This window comes from Lathamus discolor, chromosome 1, assembly GCF_037157495.1.
Source record: "Lathamus discolor isolate bLatDis1 chromosome 1, bLatDis1.hap1, whole genome shotgun sequence".
Taxonomy (NCBI): Eukaryota; Metazoa; Chordata; class Aves; order Psittaciformes; family Psittacidae; genus Lathamus; species Lathamus discolor.
The window spans coordinates 163472328-163484519 of record NC_088884.1 but is presented as its reverse complement, the minus strand read 5'-3'; the positions used below and the strand labels follow the sequence as shown (position 1 = coordinate 163484519).

The following is a 12192-nucleotide window of genomic DNA, read 5'->3' as shown; positions in this document are numbered from 1 at the left end:
GTCTTTCCTCACACACTGCCCAGCCCCTGGATCATCTTCGTGACCCTTTCTGGACTCTCTCCAGCCTGTTCACATCTTTTATGTACAGCTGGGACCAAAAGCGAACAGAGTGCCTTGTACAACAATAACTCCAGTTCCAAATTTTTCAACAAAACTAAAAGCAACTGCCCAAATATGCCTGTTCCTAATCTCCATCTCAAAAAGAATGAAAGGATGACAGAACCATCAGTGGTCTCAAAAGTAATTATTTCTTAGCGTATTATTTGGAATATAAAAGAGAAGGGGATCCTGCCCCTCTGCTGCGCTCTGGGGAGACCCCCCTGCAGTCCTGATCCAGCTCTGGGGCAGCAGCACAAGAGGGACGTGGAGCTGCTGGAGCGAGGCCAGAGGAGGCCATGGAGATGCTGCGAGGGCTGGAGCAGCTCTGCTCTGGAGCCAGGCTGAGAGAGCTGGGCTGGGGCAGCCTGGACAAGAGAAGGCTCCTGAAGGGGAGACCTGAGAGCAGCTCCAGTGCCTAAAGGGGCTGCAGGAAAGCTGGAGAGGGGCTTGGGACAAGGGCCTGTAGGGCCAGGCCAAGGGGAATGGCTTGAACCTGCCCGAGGGGAGACCGAGCTGAGCTCTTAGGCAGAAGCTCTTCCCTGGGAGGGTGCTGAGGCGCTGGCACAGGGTGCCCAGAGAAGCTGTGGCTGCCCCATCCCTGGCAGTGCTCAAGGCCAGGTTGGACACAGGGGCTTGGAGCAAGCTGCTCCAGTGGAAGGGGTCCCTGCCCGTGACAGAGGTTGGAGCTGGATGGGATTTAAGGTCCTTTCCAGCCCAAACCAGGCTGGGATTCTATGAGTCTAATACTTACAGCAGACCAGCAATCTCAATGTCTCTTGCAGTTTGGATACAGTGGAATATTTTTTCTAGGAGCATCAAATTAGTTGATGGGAAATAACACAGAAGTTTTCCCTGATTTCATTCCTCACTGCAGACTTGCGCAGTCAGCACTTCAGTCCTATGCTACTCTGCCTCTCAGGTCTTGCAATGACTAGGAGTTTTATCCCTTGGCATGCCTTTGCTGATTCCACACCATATCAAAGCCTGTAACAAAGGCAACCAGCAGAGATCCTAACCTCTGGCATCGCTATAAACCCCACATGACACTCTCCACTCTGCATTCATAAGGTATCAGTGGTGTAAATGAATCATTAAAGAGGCAGGTGCTGCACACTGCTACAAAAAACCTTCCCAAAACTATGCTGAAAAGTTTATTTTAGAACAACTCAACCACGTCCTCAATCGTAGCAGGCAATGAAATCCACAAACTGCACTCAGGGTGAACATCAATCACGGGGTTTTCTCCAGATAAAGCAATTACATGCAAAATATCTGGCAGCAGCGCCACAATAGCAACACTTTGAGCATTATAACACAGTGAAAGGAGGAATATAATGACACATGCACAAAGAAATAGGGGGGGAAAAAACCCCACTCAATCCACAGCTCTACATTATACCAACAGCAACTCAAAGCTAAATCCACTGGAGGTGTAATTTTTTCCCTCGTAGCAATACTAATGACTGCAAAACAGCAGGGATGGAAACTACTACAGCTTTAGAAGCAGAGTAATTGAGGACACAGTTATTCTTTGCCTTCACAATGCAAGAATACTCAATCCAAACTCCATTTTCTGAATGGCAAAAACAGTTTTCACCTTCTGCATATGAGTTCATGGAAGGTGTTTACAACGAGATGCTAATCCATCTCCTTACACCTCGAGCAGACAAGTACCAGCCTGGAGATGGGTATGAACTCTTCATGCAGGACAAACACTGACTAATAAGAAGGCCTTCAAAAGGGTGTTTTCCTAAAGCAGCCTTCCCTATTTTGTGTCCTTTTGCATTATAGAAGCCAGCAAATTAAAAACATAGGGTGGGAAATGGAAAGAGAAGACAAATAATAGAAAAGCTGGGATTTATACAGCTGCATTACACCCCCTGCAATAGTCTCTGCAGTGGCACCGGCTAATGGTAAGAGACATTACAGCTAATTTTCACCCCAACAGGACTATAACGCAAAGCATCGACCCCTGTTTGAATGGTTTGGACATGCAAGACGCACACCCGAGATGTGTGGTGTACAGCAATGCTGTTTCATCTGCAACCGTGAGCTCAGCAGACACGCCAGGGAAAAACAGGGAATTTACATATTGGAAAACCCTTGGTTCAAACACTCAGATGGCCTCCACTAGCATGATCACCCTTAAAGCAGCCTAATCCTGTTCCTGCATTGCCAGAGAACTGAAAATTCTCAATCTGATGCTGCTGCAAGAAACCTGTTTTACCAAACTAAGCCACAAGCAGCACCAGGAACCTTAACTACATCCTGCAGCGTCCTGAGAGTGCTTCTTACAGTCTGATTTAGAGATCAGCCGCACTTCTTTAGCATGAAAACTGCTCAAGCAAGCAGTAACACATACAAATTCTTCTCCCCCTATGCTCTGCTGAGACCCCCCCCGCAGTCCTGATGCAGCTCTGGGGCAGCAGCACAGGAGGGATGTGGAGCTGGTGGAGCGAGGCCAGAGGAGGCCATGGAGATGCTGCGAGGGCTGGAGCAGCTGTGCTCTGGAGCCAGGCTGAGAGAGCTGGGCTGGGGCAGCCTGGACAAGAGAAGGCTCCTGAAGGGGAGACCTGAGAGCAGCTCCAGTGCCTGAAGGGGCTGCTCTGCTCTGCCAAGGGGAATGGCTTGAACCTGCCCCAGGGGAGACTGAGCTGAGCTCTTAGGCAGAAGCTCTTCCCTGGGAGGGTGCTGAGGCGCTGGCACAGGGTGCCCAGAGAAGCTGTGGCTGCCCCATCCCTGGCAGTGCTCAAGGCCAGGTTGGACACAGGGGCTTGGAGCAAGCTGCTCCAGTGGAAGGGGTCCCTGCGCGTGGCAGGGGTTGGGACTGGATGAGCTTTAAGGTCCCTTCCAACACAAACCAGGCTGGGATTCTATGATTCTTCATCATGCGAAATGCACCAAGGCCATGATCAGCCAAAACACCGAGTCCATTTTCTTTAACAGATTATTCTAAGAACTCCCTCACTGCTCCAACGTACCAGATTTAGCCTATCAGATTTGCACATGAAGGCTGCTCTGTGTGCAGTTACAATCTCTTACCAACCCTAATGATTTCACAATGCCATAATCAGGACAGAGTCCTTCTGTTTTGCGCATTCCAAGGATTTCAGGTTCCACAAACCAAATCCATGCTCTGTTATCACAGGCACATCCACTGAAACCCTCGCAGCAACCTGCATCTCTGTCAAATAAATATTTATTGGAAGCAAAGGGAGGGAAGGGCATTATTACAGCCTCAAGTAGACTCCAAAGGAACTCCATGTGCATCAGCCACAAACAAAGCAAGGGAACAAAAGCAGGAAACAAAAAGCAAACATCATTACTGGTTCAGTCTTTCAGTGACTAAATGAGCATTTGATTCAAAGCCATGCACATAGCAAATTACCATCTCTGTTCCACGCTGTAAAATTGATTATCAAATTCTCCAGCCCTGCTTTAAGGCCCTGCAGTGGTTACAGTGGCCGATGTCGGCATGTGGCTGTACAAGAACAAAGTACTGCAATGAAATTGTCACTGTCCTTCTTAGGGGGAATTCCAGCTTGTAGCAACTCAAAGCTCCACCAAAACCATTTCACCTCCCAAATCACATCATTCTCCATCCCACCTTCTGCACTTTTTACTCTATTTTGCACTACGCTTTAGAAGATGTGATGGAAGAGCTCCTGAAGAGCTACGTGCTGGGCACATTTGTGTGCAGGAGGAAAAAAGCAAAGCTCTCCCGGATCAAGAAGGTAATTCCAAGCGCTGTGCTTGGAACTACAAATGGGAAAAAAAAATCCTTCAAGGAAACCTGCTGTTTAAGAAAAGAGCACCCAAGGGTATCATAAATTAATGCAATAATACAACAGCTTGGTCAGCAGCAGCATTATCTCAATATATAGAGGATTTTCAGCATGCCTCTCCATAAACCCTTACGTTAGACACAGTAAGCTCATGGTTTTAAATGTGATTGCTCAGGAAGGCTTCAGAGGAACAAGCCAGGAAAGTGAAATATGTCACATGCATTCCAAATGTTATTTAACTTTATCAGGAAGCACGATAAAAGCATGGCTGGTCCGAGCTCTTTTGAATGCTTCAAAAGAAAAAGCCAGTTGTGTGAGCACAGAGCTAACCTCAGTCCCTTCTTGATATCTGAATCAGAGTTATTTGTATTAAATGTAAATTGACTAAGATGGCAACAAACACCCCCTGGACATGAGCTATGCGATGGGCTGCAACCCCAGAGTGTGAGCAGCAGCTCAGGGAGGGGATCCTGCCCCTCTGCTGTGTGATGGGGAGACCCCCCTGCAGCCCTGATCCAGCTCTGGGGCAGCAGCACAAGAGGGACGTGGAGCTGCTGGAGCGAGGCCAGAGGAGGCCATGGAGATGCTGCGAGGGCTGGAGCAGCTCTGCTCTGGAGCCAGGCTGAGAGAGCTGGGCTGGGGCAGCCTGGACAAGAGAAGGCTCCTGAAGGGGAGACCTGAGAGCAGCTCCAGTGCCTAAAGGGGCTGCAGGAAAGCTGGAGAGGGGCTTGGGACAAGGGCCTGTAGGGCCAGGCCGAGGGGAATGGCTTGAACCTGCCCGAGGGGAGACTGAGCTGAGCTCTTAGGCAGAAGCTCTTCCCTGGGAGGGTGCTGAGGCGCTGGCACAGGGTGCCCAGAGAAGCTGTGGCTGCCCCATCCCTGGCAGTGCTCAAGGCCAGGTTGGACACAGGGGCTTGGAGCAAGCTGCTCCAGTGGAAGGGGTCCCTGCCCGTGGCAGGGGTTGGAGCTGGAGGAGCTTTAAGCTCCCTTGCAACCCGAACCACTTTGTGATGCTATGATTATTTTAGATCCATAATGAAAGAAGCAACTGAGACTCTGAAATAAAGGAAAAATTTAGAGCAGTGTCTGACAACCTCTAAGCTGACTCAGGCAGCTGCTCCCCAGTATTTAAACAGTCATGGAGAAACAAGACAGAAATCTCTTATATTGACCACTGCAGAAAAGGAGACGCTTACCATCAAGTCTGAGGCATTGGGCTGAGGCAGTGCTGTGTTCCTGGAACTGTCAGGGACAGCAATGTTATCCTCTACCTGCACTACTCCTGGAGGTCCCAGCGCTCAGCAGGAAGACAGCAGCTGGATGCTACTCACTTCTCTCCCCCACAGGTTAAAACAATGAGCAGCTCATTAATTCCAGTAACTAATGCTCCAGTGCTGAAGACGTTTGATGTGCATGAAGCAGAGGTGACAGGAAGGATCTAGCACCGCATTATCTTACTGTTCCGAGTTTACCACTATATATACCACTCCTTGCTATAAAGCAGACTGAAAAAATCATGGTAAGAAGTGAGCTTCTTGCAAACATTAACAAAGCCTCATGCAAGTCAAATATTGATGCTGGCTGTTCAGTGTAAGGCGAGAAGTGTCGAACAGAGCACATATTTCAACAATGCTGAATTATTTCACAGGGATTTTTTGTTCTTAAAATGGCCCTAATAAAATATCACTGTCCAATAAATCAGCCAGAGAAACAATAAAACAGTGGGAACTCACAAGGAATATTAGCCATGAGTTTCTCTCTCAATGAACAGGCCATTTAAATACATATATAGATACACAGAAACAGCGATGTCAGACAGATATAAAAGCACACACCTAGCAAGATTATAAATCCAGAGCTGGAAACAATGCTTCCAAGAACTAAATGAAAGCACATAAAAGATTCTTTTTTCCCCCATTGTATTGTTTTGAATTGATAATGCTTAAGTATTTCCTACTTGAATGGCTTATTCTTTTAGTATCAGTGCACGACATTTGAGCGAGCCCTTCACACAGCAATATGGAAGGGAAAAATCATTTTAAAGCATGATAAAGTGCTAATGAAAAGAGAGAAACAGAATGGGGCACCAGGCACAAACGCAGCACTCAAATCTAATTTGAGCACCTAAACTCATTTGGTTCAAACTGCCAACATCCTTAGGATATATTCTGTAGTTTCCTGGCTTCCCTAAAGCCTTAAACTGCCTCACGTAGCTTTGTAAAGACAAGAGGGCTGTACATACCACCCTTGGACCAAAAGCTCCCATTTACTGAAGAACTGCAACTGTGACAGCTCCTTGCCAGCAACTCTCTCAAGTTCTGATTTACCCAAATCTTCCAGAGATAAAATTCCTCTTCACTGTAATATTCTTTGGCCAAGGACACTTTATAACCACCAACTCTTTACTAATGTTCAATCAGCAGCCCATAACTGCCTCCATTAAATTAATAAAAAGACAGTTGAAAAGACACACTCATCTTTTTTTTCCTCCCCTTCCAACTGTCACGTTGCATTTTAAGCACTGCTTTGCATTTTCTATCTCCCACCTCAAAAAACACTCACAAAAGTATTACCATGAAAGGAGAAGGAGTGCTGTTACACACAAGAAACAGCTCTCTGGAATCATTTGTGGTTTATTATCATAGAATGGGTTGGAAGGGATCATAAAGCTCATCCGGTTCCAAGCCCTTGCCATGGGCAGGGACACCTTCCACTACAGCAGGTTGCTCCAAGCCCCATCCAACCAGGCCTTGAACATGTTTTCAGCTACAATCATATATCAAATTGCCATTTCTATGCCTAAATACATAATCCACACACAATTAATGGTCCAGAAGCCAAGGACTAGGCTGCATTTGTGAATCCAGTCTCTGGTCAGTAAATCTATGTAAAATAGTGGTCATTTCTTAAGCTGTGCTTTACCTCCCCAGCAGCCTTTGTCTGCCTGCAGACGAAGCAGCTGGCTTAAAGAATTCAATTCAGGCAGGACAAGAGGTTGTGTCACTGAGCTACGGAAAGCACTCTGAAGAGCCTGTGGTCTGTAAGCTTGCGGTATCCTTTTGACTGCACAACACCCAACGTTGGCAAGTTCACTCTCCAGTTTGGTGCTCCTGAGCTGTCCCCGCTTGGAAACGCTATCTCCAGCGTGCTGCTGCAGCTCTGTGACTGGGAGATTGCCCAGCAGACAGCCTCGCAGCAGCAGTCCCCTCCTCTTCCAGCTTGAAGCCACTGACCTGCAGCAGACTCCAGCCTGCACAGAAGCCTGCTTGAGGTTTGTACAGAAATAGAAAACACAAACGCATCAGGCACGTCCCTTATTTTCTACTTCAGCTTCCTTTAAAACCAAGATCTTCACCCTTAAAGAACTCAGGTGGTTGGTTGCACACCTTAAACACAAGAAAATCACCTCGAGTCTTTCCTAATTCAATCTTCCACCCCCTCAAGAACATCACTGATCTGTGCAGAGGTCAATGCTTTCTCAGAAGCCGTTCCTACCACCAAGAATGATCACGTGCAGGTACACTTCTGCTCTGCCCTTTCCTTTGTAAGAAGTCTCGGCACACCACACGAGCTTAAAAACACCCTACGCATCCACATAAGAACAGCACACGATCTCCCTTTTGTGGGATGAACCAAGGAAGAAAACGGCCCACCCCAGGTTTGTTACCTATATCTCTGGCTGTGGCCTAAATAAACAGATTTTCTCAATGGAGAAGGCAAGTAGAATGTTAGTGGAGATATGATGATGTTAGTGGAGACACAGAGCTACGATGCTCATTCTTCACTGTTAACACCGGAAGAGGTGCAGAATTAGTAGGTTAGTGAAGCGCAAGCTGTATCATCACAACCTCAGTGTTCAATGTAAATAAAGTCAAGGCCACAAATCGAGTCATCATGCACATCTAGATCAGGACAGGAAGATTACCATGCCAAAACTTAATTACATCTCTCAGGCAAGCAGATAAGCATGTGGAACATACCACACTTACTAAACAATTTTCACCTGCCCTTCTGCTTCCCATTTGCATCTAATAACACTTAAAGCCAAGCTCTTTATAACCAAGCACCAAAAGAACAACCCTCCCGTGCTATTTTGACAAGAAACGCAGTAAACTCGTGTGAAAGTTGTGGCTGCAGAGCTCTGAACATTGTTAAACACACTTGTTTGCACTTCTGGGAGCTCCGAGTTTAAAAACAGCTCCCTAATAAATAAATGAACAGCTAAGTAAAACCCCTAGAGAGAAAAACATGCATTATGTTTTCAGTTACCGTTTTAGACCATTATTATATGTGACAAACAAACAAGAAGCCTTAGAACAATAGATACGAAGCTAAAAAGAAAAGGCCTTTAGCAACACATATACACCAATTCTTCTTTTACTCAGCAGTACCAATTTTACCATTCAGACAAGAAACCTCTGCCTGTATTCAAATCTAGTCTCTTTTAAATGCCCAACAGCCTAAACCGCTTGAGGAATGTAACAGGTAAGTGGCTGTTTCACAATGCTCTCCATCAACCAGAAGCAAATTCTTATCATGACAGTGACAAAAAACACATTAAAACACATTCGACTTCCAGGGCTTGCTTAGCCTGGCATCATTTCCACACAGAACGCCTTTCAAATTAGCTGCTCACACACAAATCTACAGCCTGTCAAATAAATACTAATAAGTAAATAGAAACCTCAACTCCTAAAGCACACAAAGTGGTCTTCCTCCAGGGATTGGGCTTATAGAGGCAGCATTCATTCCCCCAGATGTACAGGGCGCATCGCTGAAGGGTGGTTGGTACTTTCCATAAGAAGTTCCCTAAGAAAGCAATCACGACCCAGAATACTGAGTCTTTTTCCATTTCCTTCTTTGCCACGAACCGGCCCTGCATAGGGAATTCACCTAACGCACACAAACACCCTGGCTCTCTGGCTGCCACAGCTGATAAAACCAAAGCAAGTAACCAGCTTACAAAAGCCCCTTCCACTGAAAACCTGAGTTTTCAGTGCATTTCCACAGCCTATTCCCATGACCATTTCCAATGTCTCATCCTATGGGACAGGCTTCAGGCACACAACCCAACTAAGCATCCCATCGCCAGCTGAACTGGCCTTGGCACTGCAAGCAAGGAGCTTACCAGGATCAGAGAGCCCAGAGATCACCCTTCTCCAGTGCAAAGGGGCCTCACATCACCCCTGTCCTGTTTGATTCCCTCCACCTGCCAGCTCTGGCCTTGTTCTCCAGCACACCAGGGACTTCCCCTCCACCAACCTGTTATGCCCACTGTCCCTCCCCAAGAGCCAGCACACACTCCTCTCCCCACATGCCAGATGTCCTCTTTAAGATGCTGCTTCTCTCCCCACATCTACCTCTCCCAAACTTGCCCTTACCCAAAACAAACACCTACTTAAGCTATCTGCAAAGATGAGCTTGCCTAAACCCCCCTAACACTCCTATTGCCTACACCCAGCCATAGCACCTGCTTGCATGCCCTTCCTCTCCCCCCTCAACTGCTCCCTGACAGATCCAGTTCCCATCCCCACGTCTGTCTTTCTCCCTTATCTGGCCCCACACCCACACTGTCCTCCACTGAGAGCACCCACTCCTCACTGCTCCCATCTGCGTCCATCTCCATGCACAAAACCAGTCCTCACTCACAGAATGGTTTGTGCTGGAAGGGACCTTAAAGCTCCTCAAGCTCCAACCCCTGCCACAGGCAGGGACCCCTTCCACTGGAGCAGCTTGCTCCAAGCCCCTGTGTCCAACCTGGCCTTGAGCACTGCCAGGGATGGGGCATGGAGCATTCATCCACCATCCTTCATCTCTTCATACACTCCCCAAACCTAACCCTGCTGCCTCAAATACAAACCCCTACCCCATCCCCTCCCTTCCTACGTTTTCTCCAGACCTACTGCAACACAAACCCAGTTACTCGCAATCGGAGCCCATCATGTCCAGGCTCAGCCCTGCACAGTCCATCACGCCCAGATCCCCACCCACCCCATGCCTTACACCCACACCCCTTCTCCAACAGCCACAGCCCCTTCAACTCCCAACTGCTCCCTGTTACCCCTCTGCAACCCCGGCACCCCAAAGTGTCCCCTCAGAAACACCTCCTTCGGGTGCAAACACCCTGTCCTCACCAATGACACCCACATCCCATTGCTCCCACACCTCCCCCATGCAGCCCCATCCCCTGCCCACCCCAGACCCGACCTTGTGCACTCCCAGCCCATCACTGCCATGCTCCCATCACCCTCTGTCACCCCTCAAACCTGCTCCCTCACAGCCACATGCTCCCATTCTACACCCAAATCGCTGTTGTCTCCTCCTCAGCCCTTTACACCCCCAATCCCCGGATCAGCCCCGCACACCCGCACCCCTCTTTGCGCTCGGACTTGCCCCTTGGCAGCCCCCAACGGGGACATTCACACCGCTGCTGCCCCCTCCGTGCGCTCCCCCCTGCCCCTTCACCCGCGCCGCAGGCTGCCGGCCCATACCCACGGCCCCGCTGCCCTCACAGCAGGCGGTCACACAGCACAGGGGGGCTGTGTGCGGACCCCGAATCCACCTCCCCTTTTCCCCTCAGCATCCCTTGGGGCAGCTGGAACCGGGGCCATCAAACCCCTGCTCCTCCTCCTCCCCAGCCCCTAACACCCGCCCCCCCCCCCAGTGCCCGTCGCACGCCCCATACTGGCCCCATACTGGCCCCACACACCCCCGGCGCCCCTCCGCGTCCCCGTCCCCCCCCCCCAGCCCGCAGGCCCCTCACCTGAAGCGTCCCCCGCAGTGCTGGCACTGGTCGCCCACCCAGCCGGGCTGGCACTCGCACTGCCCGCTGGCCGGCTGGCACCGCCCGCCGTTGGCGCACGGCTTGTCGCATTCCTTCGCCGCCGCCGCCGCCTCCTCAGCGGCGGCAGCGGCGGCGGCGGCCGCGGGCCCCAAGCCCGGCAGCGCCGGCAGCAGCACCAACACCAGCAGCAGCGCCAGCGGCCGCCTCCCGCCCCGCCAGCCCGGGCCCCGCCGCGCCATCTGCTGCCCCCGCCGCCGGCTCGGGAAGGGGCGGGCGGGGCGCGGCGGGACAACGCGGAGCATCCGCGGCGGAGCCTCCCGGGACGGCGGCCGGCGAGCGGGCACCGCCGCGCTACGGTGGCCGATAAGGGGAGGGGGGGGGGGACACACAGGACGGGACGCGACGCGGCGCGGCGGGAGGAGCGCGCAGCAGCCAGGCGGCGCCGCCGGGCCGCGGCCGATGACGTCAGCCGCACGCAGGCCGCTGGCGGCGGGGTTGCCGGTCGCCCCCGCTGGCACAACCAGCGAGTGGGGTGGAGAGAGCGGCCCCGCGGAGGGCAGGTCTGCGGTGGAGGGGCATAGAGACAGGCGCTCCCCCCACTGCGCCGGGGGTGTTCCCGCGTGCTCGGGCTGGCCGTGAAGGCGGCGGGCGGGCGCCGGTGGTGTCGGGGTTGGCGGCAGTGGTGGTTAATGGCTTCGTTGATGTGGGTGAGGGGATCGGGTGCACCCGGAGCGCGTTTGGAGGTGACACCAAGTAGGGTGGGAGTGTTGAAGGACAGGGAGGCCCTGCAGCGGTGGGCAGGCTGGGTCCATGGGCCGAGGTCAGCTGTGTGAGGAGCAGCAAGGCAAACAACAGCCAGCACCTGGGACACAACAGCCCCGTGCGGTGCTCCAGGCCTGGGGAAGGGCGGCTGCAAACTGCTCATGGTAAAGGGCTTGGACTGAGGGAGCTGCACATGAGCAGCTTGTGCCCAGGCAGCCAAGAAGCCACCAGCGGCCTGGCCTGGGTCAGCACCGGTGCGGCAGCAGGGCCAGGGCAGGGATTGTGCCCCTGCGCTGGGCACTGGTGAGGCTGCACCTCGAATCCTGTGCTCAGCTGTGGGCCCCTCACTGCAAGAGAGACATTGAGGGGCTGGAGCGGGGCCAGATTTACTACCAAATAACTAAAATAGAATCCCAGAGTGGTTTGGGTTGAAGGGACCTTAAAGCTCCTCCAGCTCCAACCCCTGCCACGGGCAGGGTCCCCTTCCACTGGAGCAGCTTGCTCCAAGCCCCTGTGTCCAACCTGGCCTTGAGCACTGCCAGGGATGGGGCAGCCACAGCTTCTCTGGGCACCCTGTGCCAGCGCCTCAGCACCCTCACAGGGAAGAGCTCCTGCCTTATCTCCAACCTGAACTTCCCCTGTTTCAGTTTAACATAATCAGATCTGTGCAGTGGTTGATGGGTGTTTTTTATCAAGCAAACTTTAACTCAAATAAAGAGTTTTGAAAGCTCATCCAGCAGGAAGGGAGAGTTCTCACACCGT

At 51.4% G+C, this 12192-nt stretch overlaps 1 protein-coding gene across 1 annotated transcript in view; it reads right to left on the bottom strand.

The window, feature by feature from the left end:
* ATRN (attractin) overlaps positions 1-11044 on the bottom strand; it is a 181212-nt gene extending 170168 nt beyond the window's left edge. The window contains 1 exon segment of the mRNA XM_065662241.1: positions 10648-11044. Coding sequence (XP_065518313.1) covers positions 10648-10970 — 323 coding nt within the window. The 5' untranslated portion in view covers positions 10971-11044.
* Between the last annotated feature and the right edge of the window lie 1148 nt (positions 11045-12192).